This window comes from Girardinichthys multiradiatus, chromosome 6 (assembly GCF_021462225.1).
Source record: "Girardinichthys multiradiatus isolate DD_20200921_A chromosome 6, DD_fGirMul_XY1, whole genome shotgun sequence".
In the NCBI taxonomy this organism is placed as follows: Eukaryota; Metazoa; Chordata; class Actinopteri; order Cyprinodontiformes; family Goodeidae; genus Girardinichthys; species Girardinichthys multiradiatus.
This window is the reverse complement of record NC_061799.1, coordinates 44,785,608-44,798,213: the sequence shown is the minus strand read 5'-3', so window position 1 is coordinate 44,798,213 and position 12,606 is coordinate 44,785,608. Positions and strand designations below refer to the sequence as shown.

Sequence of the window (12,606 nt, the reverse complement as noted above, 5' to 3'; positions counted from 1 at the left end):
TTTGCAGGTGTTTAGAGTTAACTCGTTGATTCAGATGATTAGGTTCATAGCTCGTTTAGAGACCCTTTTAATGATATGCTAATTTTGTGAGATAGGAATGTTGGGTTTTCATGAGCTGTATGACAAAATCATCCGTATTAAGACAATAAAAGACCTGAAATATTTCAGTTAGTGTGCAATGAATCTAAAATATATGAATGTTACATTTTCATCATTACATTATAGAAAATAATGAACTTTATCACAATATGATAATATTTTGAGAAGGACCTGTATAACAGAACATTTATAGAAACGTTTTCAGGAGTTGATGTTGAGGTCTGTTTTTCCTGTTCTACTCCAGTCCAGCAGGGGGCGGTAAATGGACCAATCAGCTGCTTTGTCTCAGTGTGACGTCCAGCGGAAGTAAAACTAAAGGCTCCAGCAGCAGCTTGTTTGGACTCAGCTGGAAGACGGTTGTGTTTTCGTATCTCAGCTGAATATTTCAGTAGTTTCAGTAACAATGTCTTCAGTTCAGCATCTGAGAGAGTTTATCAGAGAGCGACTAACTGCTGCTGCTGAAGAAATCTTCTCAGAGGTTGAGAAAACCATCGTCCGCTACGAGGAAGAGCACAAAATAATGGTTATCAACTGGAAGCCACAAATAAAGCTCAACAGAATCGGTAAGAAATTACAGAAATGAATCAGGTTAAAGGTCAACCCTCTCTCTGTGCTTTCAGGTTTATTAACCCACTTTACTCTTCTTTCATAACCCGATCAGAACCTGGGACTTGAGCTGCGCTTCATTAACAATGAAGACTAATAATGTTTCTCTTCATGTTAAAAAATATAAAAAATCTTGTTTTTATTATAAAACTTGTTCACAAAGAGATACTAGACAATACTACTTAGTATTCAGAAAGTTTGTAAGTACTGTAGTTTTGGAGCTAGATCAGTTCTAAGCTGATTTTATGTTTGATCAGCTCATTTAAGATGTTAATAAATACATCACTCTGCCTGCTTTTTATTCAGAAAGCTGGTTTGTCCTTTTTCTTTTCTGTCAGCCTTCAGGCTGGTTTATGACCCATAAATGGTCAAATTACACATCGGACCTGCTCTGGCCACTGTGGTCCTTAATATTATTGCAGTTGCTCTTGAGTTTTATGAACTTTTCCCTGCACTGTCTCAACAAAAACCTTCTCATTTCTCCTCCTCCCACAGCCAATCAGTGAACAGCAGTCTGTTCACATCACATCTAGTCCCGACTCAGCCCCGGTCGGACCTTCTCAGGAGCAGGGACCAGAAAAGTACCGGTACGGAAAAAAACAGGAATGGAAACGCTCACATAGCAAGTTGAGTGCGGCCAAATCAAGCCAGTGGAAAAGGGGCATTAGTTGATTAAACTTCTACTGAATGATTATCTTAACAGATATTTGGAAGGTTTGTTGCTTCTGTTCTACTGTTGTGATGAGGGTCAAAGTTGAAGTTAGTGTTTTCAGCTCCATACTAGAGTAGAACATTATTATGGTGATGAAGAATGGATTTGAAATGTCGTGATGTGGGTCAATGTGAGGCGCTTGGAATTATTGGTTTGATTTGGTCTCATGTTAAGAAATGTCGCTCAGCCCTACCTGTGCTTTTAGTACTGACAGTGTTCATACAGATGTTGATGTAGCATTAAAGGTCCTTGAGATCATCTGGAGCTGCGTCTTCCCTCAACACCTCCCAGTTAGAGCTCTCAGAGAACCCTCGTAGTTATATTTTTATCTTCAATGGTCTGAAATCTGGGAAATGATCCTTTTGCACCTTCATGAGTTTTCAGCTGGATTAGATTAGCTGGTTGCAGCAGCAGGAGACGATATCTTCTCCACATCATTCAGCTTTACTTTCATGTCTGGAGCTTAGGTCGAACAGCTGGAGCAGCAGTACTTCTACTCCAATATAGTCTAAAATATGAACCACAGATTAGCTACCTTCTGATGATGGCCGCCTCATGCGGAGCTTCAGATGGTCTGGACCTAAAATTTAATTTGGAAATCAAACTTAGTGTTTTTGTTATTCTTGTAACCATGGCGATCCATACAGCCGATAGTTTGATCTCTAATACAAACGTAAAAGACAGAGAAACCACAAGTTTCCCTGATGTTCTTCATTAAGCAACATTCTAAGTAGTTCCTTCAGGAGTATAAAAATAAGATGCTCTTGTTAGTTGATCTCTTCCATCATGATGTCATATTCCCAAAAAATCAGAAGCTTTAGCTGAGGATGTCCAGTCCAGACAGCTCTGATACATGAAACACTCATCAAATCAAAGATCTCTTCTGTTCTTGGTCCTTCCAGATGTCCTGAAGCAACATGTCTATGATGAGGAGGACGTTCCCCCTGACCTCCTGGACCAACTAGAGCCTCCACATTGTAACGAGAACAAAGAGGAACTGGGACATCCACATATCAAAGAGGAACATGAGGATCCAGAACCTCCTCATATTAAAGAGGAACATGAGGATCCAGAACCTCCTCATATTAAAGAGGAACATGAGGATCCAGAACCTCCTCATATTAAAGAGGAACATGAGGATCCAGAACCTCCTCATATTAAAGAGGAACATGAGGATCCAGAACCTCCTCATATTAAAGAGGAACATGAGGATCTAGAACCTCCTCATATTAAAGAGGATGTGGAGAAAGTCTGCAGCCATCAGGATGGAGAACACCATGTCCTGCTAAAAGAGAACCTTAATATCGCTGAGACTCCGACTGTTCCAGAAACTGACCTGGGTGAAGAAGAACAAAACCTTGATCTGTTTAACTCTCAGAAATCTTGTGTTGATGAGAACCGAGATCAAGAAGAAAGTAGATCGTCTGTGTCAGAGAGTCGGTCTCAAACTGTCCCAGACGCATCATTTAAGTGTGATGTTTGTGGACGTGTTTTTAAGCAGAAGAACTGTTTGAGTCGTCATCACAGGGTCCACTCAGGCGAGAAGCCCTTTTCTTGTACAACATGTAGAAAAAACTTTGCTCAGAGTTGTCATTTAAAAGTCCACATGAGGACTCACACGGGCGAGAGGCCCTTTTCATGTGAAACATGTGGGAAACGTTTCAGCAGGAGTTCAGGTTTGAGACTTCACAGGAGCACCCACACAGGCGAGAGGCCTTTCACGTGTGAGACATGTGGGAAACGTTTCACTCAGAAGGGAAGTTTAAAGGACCACATGAGGATCCACACAGGCGAGAGGCCTTTCACATGTGAGACATGTGGGAAAAGATTTCGTGAAAGTTGTCATTTGAATGTTCACAGGATCACCCACACAGGTAGGAGGTCGCATTCATGTGAAACATGTGGAAAACGCTTCACTCAGAAGGGAAGTTTAAATGAACACATGAGGATCCACACCGGCGAGACCCCTCATCCGTGCCGAACGAACTGCTTTGCTTGTAAGACATGTGGGAAAAGCTTCTGGAAAAATTCAGCTCTGAGAGTTCACATGAGAACCCACACAGGTGAGAGGCCGTTTACATGTGCAGAATGTGGAAAAAGCTTCACTCAAAGAGGTAGTTTAAATGTCCACATTAGAAACCACACAGGTGGGAAAAGGAACTAGATAGGAATGGTGAGAGAATCCAGATGGTTCTGATTGTAAGTTCTAATGAGGCATAGAACCTAAACTCAGCAGAACAATGCTGAGACACTGTGCTAAGATGGTTAAATCAGGGCCAAGGACTGAGCCCTGTGGGACTCCACCAAACAGAGCAGATGTCAGTGAATCTGAATCCTGATGATAGATTCTGATCAGCATTAATACATGTGCAGTGGGATCAGTTGTTTCTACCTGTGGTTAGATTTTTCTAACGTATTTTACTGGGTTTTATGGGAAAATCTTTTTAAAACCCTGTTATGTAGTTTTGTTGTGATATGGACTGAATCATTTTGAATCATATGTACAATAAATGATGACCTCTTCAGCTTGTTTTACGTCTTTCTTCCACTGATCGCCGGAGATGAACACCAACATCCTTCAAACCCTGAAAGGATTATGTAGGTTTAGAAGATGAATATGAAATGAATTATTCAGTTAGAATAAATCCTTTGACTTTTTTCTTCTTCATCCCGATCTTGTCTGTCCTGTTTATACGATCAGAGATCATTCAGGGTTTGAGTTTCTCGCTCATGAAGAACCCAGCAGCTTCCTGGAAGGATGACTGTAGCCGTCGTCGTGTTGAAGTGAGAAGCCACAGCTAACAGTCTGGAGGCTGATTTGTCTGAATTTCCACTGGGATCTAGCAAAGGACTGCTGGGAGTTGGTGGCATCTCCTGGGTAAGACATCATTTAGGATCATAATCCAGATTTTTATAGAGCTACAAGTCGTCTCTAAATCTCAGCTCTGCTAGTTTCTCTATTCTGGATAATGAAGAATCTGGACCAACTCTTAATGACATCAGCAGACAAATCTGTTACTGACCTTCAGCAGAAGATACATTTGCTTCCTGGTCTTAAACAATGATGACATTTATTTTTCAGATTGTTCAACATATCCTCAGAGGGATCATCAGAAGGAAGTCTGAAATGTAACATCTGTAGATTCAGGAGATGATCAGTAAATCTAAAGAAATATGAAAAGATAAATGTTAGTTTGATATTTTTAAAGAGAACCAAAGGATTATGCTGTTCATGAGTTCATGAGGCTCAGATCTGGTGAGTTTTAAATAGGGCATCCGTTTCAGATGTTTCCACATAAACAATAAATCATGTTTATCCTCAGTTAAAGAGCTGGAGGTCTGATACATCAGGAAAAACACTGATAGCTAAAAATCCTGGATAAAATATTCCAGTTTTATTTGGATCTGATGGGTTATTAGTGTAAATATTATTTCAGTGGCTGTTTCTCATTTAGAGCTGCATGGTGGTGCAGTTGGTAGCACTGTTGCCTTTCAACAAGAAGGTCCTGGGTTCAATTCCCAAGCAGGGGTCTTTCTGCATGGAGTATGCATGTTCTCCCTGTGCATGTGTGGGTTTTCACCAGGTACTCCAGCTTCCTCCCACAGTCCAAAGACATGCCTGTTAGGTTAATTGGTCTCTAAATCCCCCTTAGATGTATGAATGAATGAGTGTGTGTGGTTGTTTGTGTGTTGCCCTGCGATGGACTGGTGACCTGTCCAGGGTTTACCCCACCTCCTGCCCATAGAGTGCTGGAGAAAGGCACCAGCTCCCCCACAACCCACTATGGAATAAGAGGTAGAAAATGATTGACTGTTTCTAAGTGAACCATTAGCAGAATACTGTTTTAACTCATATCTTTGTTTCATGTTATATCAATATATTCAATATATTCTGGGTTACTGATCACAAAGCTTTGTTTGACATAATGAGGTTTTCTGTAAATACCACGTTAATCTGCAGGTGAAGCTAGAATTTAAAATGATGCACATGTTCCAGGAAGCATTTCCTGCTTATCACCACGGCAGGTTAAATGGACCACAGAATTCTTAGTTCAACCCCAGTTCAGGTGGAAACTGGTCAAACTGGTTAATTATTGGAACAATGTAAAAAAGACCAAATGCATAGTAAGTGTTTGTCTTGACTTTTGATCAAATAGATTCATGTCAAACATATCTAAAAGGAATTAGGCAAATAATGGGTCAGTATTGTCCATTGTGCTTTATAATGGTTTTAATATAGGACACAGTTTTATCTACAGTAAGAGAAAGAGAGAAAAACACAAATAATTTATGGGATTTAAAATAAGGAAGAAGAATATTTGTTATTTTGAAAGTTATTTAAGAGAAAACATTCAGCCCATATTGTGCAACAAAGGGTTAAAGAGGAGATAGAGAAAACTTAAAATTTAACAACTGAGATATTTTAGTGTTGAATCTCTGATGGGCCACAGCTAAAGCTGCTGTCTGGTTTCTAATGGCTCCTCAAAGCTCCCATCAGCCCCTGCAGCCTACAGATAAGACTGCTGCTGCAAATTATCAGCTCAGCTCAAGCTGCTGGATGGTTTCATCATCTTGATTTAAATCTAAATCTGCCTCACATGATGCAGAAACACTAAAAATATTCATGTTCCCACAAACACATTCAGTTTGGGGCTGAATTTAGGAACAAAGACTGTTATCTGTTATTGGGCTGAAGATGCTGGAAAACTGCTTTTAATAACAACCTGAAGATGACAATATGACTGTGGAGTCATACTTCATATGTTTCATAATGTTTCATACTTAGAAACATTTGTTCATGTGGTTCGTTTCTCCTGCTGCGTCCTCCAGTCCAGCAGGGGGCGGTAAATGGACCAATCAGCTGCTTTGTCTCAGTGTGACGTCCAGCGGAAGTAAAACTAAAGGCTCCAGCAGCAGCTTGTTTGGACTCAGCTGGAAGACGGTTGTGTTTTCGTATCTCAGCTGAATATTTCAGTAGTTTCAGTAACAATGTCTTCAGTTCAGCATCTGAGAGAGTTTATCAGAGAGCGACTAACTGCTGCTGCTGAAGAAATCTTCTCAGAGGTTGAGAAAACCATCGTCCGCTACGAGGAGGACGTCAGACTGTTGGGAACCTGCTGGAAACCCCAGATAAACACGACCAGAACCGGTAAGAAATTACAAATCCGAGTAGTAAATTAATCCTTGTGCAGATCTCTTGAAATGTGGCCATTTTGATCAATATATAGATGTTAACAAAGTGCGCAACAAGCAGTTTTCAGTCCCAAAGAGCTCCAGGCCCAGCAGTCTGTTAGCTCAGACCTCCGCGTTCAGAACTTTAAACGAACAGTTCGGAACATTTTCAACCAGTTGTGGGAGAACTGGATATTAAAGTTCTGCTTCAGTTTCTACGATCAGAGTTTTTTCCAGAAAGGAGGATAAACAAACTCGAAGTATGTTCCTGAACTCTGGTTTTTCTCACTCAGAGTAGTAAAACTCTGAGTTTTCAGTTCCAGAACGGCTAATATTATTATTATTATTATTATTTTTATTGTTATAATTATTACTATTAAGATGAACCAACTCTCAGGATCTTGGAGTTGAGTACAGCTTGTTATTGGGTGCAGTGAGAGCTCTGAGACACTGAAGAAGGAAGTCATTTTATACAATATTTGTTTAAGTTTATATAAAAGTTGCAAATCAGCACCAGAAAAAGAGAGCAAAATTTAACAGCCGCTAGACTGAACATGAAACCTTCAGTACACTTCTGCCTTCGTTTAACAGTTATCTAAATCTATAACTGTAGCATAGATTAAAGAGTGTCGACTGTATAAAATACTTTTTATTGTGTAAAACATCAGACTTAAAGCAGACTTTTTGACCAGGATAAAATGTTGATAAAAAATGTAATATATTAACCTTTTTCCAGGTTATCACTGTTAATATTAAGTACTGTGATGCTGTTTTAACACAGCTAAGCTGCTACTTACTGCCTCACTATTTGACAGAGTTCCAGTAGCTGTTTATTTGCAGAGACGAAGGTTTCGGTATCGTGGAGGAAGTTTCGAAGCTGCAGCCGGTCATTATGAGGACGGAGAGCCTTCAGTCTCCACAGCACAGATTCACACAGTTTTCATGCCGATTCTGCACGCCTACATTGTAATGCAGAAATACAATATTTACGGTAATATGATCCACGCTCTCCAGTGTTGAGGTACAATAATTTCACCAGATATGATAATACAGCCTCAACAAGCCAGTCTGGATGCCGTGAGAAAGAACAGATGAAGAGCAGGAAATTAAGATTAACACAAGTTTAATTTGGTAAATAATAAGTCCAATGATTTCCAATGCATATTGAATACAAAAAGAATGATACAAAGAAAGAAAGATTTTACCAAAGAGCCATTTGGGAGAGACTCGGTCAGCAAAGCGAGGCCGTATCATGAGTGGTCTGTCTTACCATAAGTGTTAAAGCATTTTATACCCTTACTTCAAAGCTGATGGTTTGAAACTTCCTTTTAAGGAATTAGTTAGGAAGCCACAGGTCTCTAATGGAGTTTTCTACATTCCTGTGTTCCTGTAATCGCCCTGAAAAGGGGAATATTAAATATCTCTGATTCAGGGTAACCTTTGCTGAGGCCATTCTCTATTTGGCGGGCCAGACTGGAAAAGGTTAGTCTGTCCTTTTGTCCAGGGTCGCCAATTTGACCTGAGATCTTAAAGTCTTTTCTCCATGAGGGACTGTTTATATGGGCAGGGGCAGCTTGGTACGTTACAGTCTCAATTTTCTTTACATTTTTGTTAGCCAGACCACAGACTTCCTCTGATGTAACAACAGGTAAGATTGGTCGGTTTTTCACAGGCCTCCATGGTAACTGCTGCAATAACATCACAAATATAACTCATTTATGTATGTAGGCAATTAATTTAGATATAGATTAATTTTGTTTTCATAAAGGGGGCAATTCATATTAATCAACACGAATTACATCACGTGAATATGCCAGATTAAGCCAGAGAGGCTAATTTTCATCTGCAGTCCCCTAGCAGGTTGGTGGAAGGGATTAAAAAAATTATAATTAACATGCATAACAACATACATGAACTATGATTTATGACTGATTTCAATGTATAACTAAAAGCAGTGGAATTTACAGTAAACATTTGCTATAAAAATAAAACCAAGTCACATCCACAAAATAAAAAAAACATTTAATTTAAAATGTATTCAAAACGTGAGGACAATTGTGGTTATCCAAAAACACTGCTTGAGTGATTTCCTGAAACAGTTCAGTGTTGTAATATTTCTTAGTTCTGATGGTCGTATATAGAAACAGAAAATGGTGTTTTAGTCTCCCCTACTGACTGCTCTTCTACTTACGTTTGATTGTAAATGTAGTTCAACAAACTCCTTTAGCAGTGATGGAGCCAAACTGTGAAGGACTTTATATACCAGTATGATGTCTGAATAAATGATCATGTTTTCCCAACTCAGAAAGTCATACTTTGTAATATTTTGCAATGATAATATGAATTAGATTTTTTTTTTGGTCTAAAGTCTGCTTTTAGAGTCTGTAGTGTGGTCCGACTTATGCAGTCATTTATATGAGAAAGAATCACAGCGTTTAAATATAATTTGGAAGTTTCCAATGTCAAATTATTACTAATATGTTTGAAATTACATAAATAAAATTTTATTTTATTCCTTAATTGTTTTAAATGTTACCGAAATGAAAGCTGGGAATCCATTACAATACCTAAGTATTCATACCGTTGTACTGGTGTTATTTGTCCATCCACTTTAATTATTGGATCTGGTTAGTTTTGCACTTCGAAAAGAACATGCAAACTGATTTATTAATGTTGAGATGAAGATTTGAAGTTTTTAGCCACTGACAGTTTCTCTGCAGCTATTTCTTAATTTTTCACATGTAAATAGATTACTGCATCATCTGCATAGAGCTGACATATAGCATCAGAACGGCATAAATATGGTAAATCATTTATTTATAAACTAAATAATAAAGGGCCAAATATTGAACCTGGGGGTTGATAAAATCTGAATTTTTATCATCTATTCTAACATATTGTTTCCTGTTTAACAAGTATGATTTGAACCATTGAATAGCCAAAGGTGAAAAATTAAACTTTGATAATTGAGGTAAAAGTATGTTGTGTCACAAAAGCACCAATCACACCCTCTTTATCTAGTTTGGCCTTTTTCTGCCGTTGTTTTCTGACTGGAGATGCGTGGGTCAGTGAAATCATTTCTCTGGGAGGAAAGGGTGGTCATCAGTCTGTTCGGTACGATGTTGTCTTCCTTTAAGAGTAACAGTAAAGAAAACAACCTCCAGTTTCACCTGAACCTTCCCATTTTGACTGATTCAATATTTTGATAGCTTAAGGATGATAAAACATGAAGGAATTAAGGTACTGCTTTAGCTCCTGATGAACATCCCTGGATGTTCTGGCTGAAGACTGCAGATCCATGACAATCATCAAATGAATGACTTGTTTATTACTTGTCTCTTCAGAACGGCCAAATCATCGTAGCGAGGAGGAAGTTCTTACTGACCACCAGAGGGAACCAGGACCTTTACGTATTCAGACGAACCAGCAGAAACTGGGGCATCTACAACATCAGTACAACCTGAAGAAACCAAAATATCCCTGGTTAAATCAGGACCAGGAGGTAACAGAACCTCCACAAATTATAGACAACCAGGAGGAGCTGAAATATCGAGAGATTAAAGAGGAACTGGATGATTCAGAATCTGCACCGATTGAGGAGGACCAGGAGAAACCAGACGTTCTGGGGATTAAAGAAGAAGAAGGTCAAACAAGACCTCCAGAGATTAAAGAGGAACAAGAGGAAGCCTGTAGTAGTCAGGAGGTGGAGCAGTTCATCCTGAAGCAGGAGCACTTCCATTTTCCTGAGGCCCTGACTCAGGAACCTGACTTCAGTGAAGGAGAACCAAACATTGAGCGTCTTTACTCTCTGAACTTTCCTGGTGCTGAGAACCAAGATCACGAAGAAATCAGTTTACCTGCGTCAGGGAACCCGTGTGATCCTGTCACCGATAAATCTGTAAAATGTGACGTTTGTGGAAAAGTCTTTAAAAAGAAGCATCATTTTAATCGACATCAGAGAATCCACTCCGGCGTGAGGCCTTATACCTGTACAATATGTGGCAAAGGCTTCACTCAAAGCGGCCACTTGAAAAACCACATCAGAACCCACACTGGTGAGAGGCCCTTCTCCTGCGACACCTGTGGAAAAAGCTTCTCACAAGTGGTCAGTTTAAATGTCCACATGAGGATCCATACAGGCGAGAGGCCGTATTCATGTGAAATATGTGGTAAAAGCTTTACGGTTATTACTAATCTGAATTTTCACAGAGGAACCCATGCAGACGAGAGGCCTTTTCCCTGTGAGACGTGTGGAAAAGGATTCAGTAACTACACAAATCTAAAAGCTCACCGAAGAATCCACACACGGGACAAGCTGCATTTCTGCGAAACCTGTGGGAAAAGCTTCACCAAAAACTCCGCCTTAAGTGTCCACATGAGGACTCACACAGGTGAGAGACCTTATTTATGCGAAAGATGTGGAAAATGTTTCATTAGCAAAGGCGATCTGAAAGCTCATGTGAGAACTCACACAGGTGAGAGGCCGTTCACATGTGCAACGTGTGGGAAAAGCTTCATTCAAAGAGGGACTTTAAACGTCCACATGAGACGTCACACGGAGGAAAACGCTAACGCTGACTGAAGAGCAGTTTTCCTTCAGATTGAAACTGTTTCACTCCATCGGTGAGTGATTGCAGACATGAAGGATGGTGACTCGTTAGTATCAGAACTCGATTATCTAAATGCTAATTTCATGACAAATTTTTGTGGTGGAACTTGGAAGCACGTCTGAGGCGTTCTGGGGGGTGTGTGCGACTAAAAGGAAACGTTCTGGAAAACAACAAACATGGTAAATGTTTCCACCCTGAAGTTAGACAGCTACCTGCCACCATAAACTGGAACACCACCAAGCTAACAATGTCGGAATATGTGAAGCTAATCACAAGTAATTACAACATTTACCACAAAGGATCTGCGACCACCCAGAGTGGTTGGGAATCGGTCTTTTGCTCTCTGGAGATGCTCTTATAGCATCAAAACTTTAAACTGAGATCTACACACCCAACTCCACCAAAGCAAAGTGACAAAATCCCAGGCAGCTAAACTCACCCCAACATGCAATGCATGAAGAGCTGTTGCCATGGAATCGTGTGTCGCTGCAGCTACATGTTTCCTGTTCCAAACGAGTCATCCAGGTCCAAAGTGAGCTTTATAATGGCCCTTTTCCACTAGTCCCTACTCGGCGTGGCTCGGCATGGCTCTACTCGTTCTTAGACTTCTCTATTACTAGCGGCTCCTTGGAACCGTTGTTATTTTTACTACCTGGTTGCGGTTCCAAGCGACCCGTGCTGAAAATGTGACGCCAGAAGAATGTCGGTCACTGATTGGTTAGGGGGCGGAGTTACCAGCCGCAGCATATTTTAATAACTAATATCTTCAACCGGAAAATCATTGTTCGCTGGGCTTATTGTGTATATGACCACTATAGCAAGATAGCATTCGGCAAAGCCAGTTTATTTGTACAATTCAAAGAGCTGAACTAAACCCCAGGAAAGTACAGAGCCGTGGTCTAATAAAGACAGGAGAAGAAAAGCTGGACTGCAGACGGAGATGATTGATCTTTCAGCTAACAGAACAGACAAAAGCAACTCTGAACAAATGGGTTTTAACCCTTGATTTAATCAGAATCAGAAAAGCTTTATTGCCAAGTACGTTTTTGGACATACAAGGAATTTGTTTTGGCGTAGTCGGTGCAATACAATACAAATTAAACAGTATAAACATATCTACAATATAATATAAATATATGTGCACAGTTTTAAGTGAGTGAGAGTAAATATAGAGCAGTATAAGATGCAAGAGCAATACAACAGTGCAGGTGATCATTGTGCAAGTAAAGCAGGAGTCCAAGCTGAGCGTTAATGTAACGCATAGAGTTACAGGTTACAGGTGTCCTGTCAGCAAAAAAAGGGGGGGTGTGGGGGAAAGGGGGAGTGTCAGGGTGGTTTCCGGGCTTTGTTAACCAGGCTGGTGCAGATGGGAAAAAACTGTTCTTGTGGCGTGAGGTTTTGGTCCGG

General features: G+C 40.1%; 1 protein-coding gene across 1 annotated transcript in view; it reads left to right on the top strand.

Moving 5' to 3' along the window:
* Nucleotides 1-12,328, top strand: part of LOC124870149 (zinc finger protein 813-like) — a 51,396-nt gene extending 39,068 nt beyond the window's left edge. Inside the window, exons 3-6 of the mRNA XM_047368675.1 lie at nt 344-662; nt 2,320-3,577; nt 6,322-6,566; nt 9,934-12,328. Of these exons, the coding sequence (XP_047224631.1) occupies nt 503-662; nt 2,320-3,577; nt 6,322-6,566; nt 9,934-11,171 (2,901 nt within the window). The 5' untranslated portion in view covers nt 344-502 and the 3' untranslated portion in view covers nt 11,172-12,328. The remainder of the gene's footprint in view (nt 1-343; nt 663-2,319; nt 3,578-6,321; nt 6,567-9,933) is intronic.
* Nucleotides 12,329-12,606: the final 278 nt, after the last annotated feature.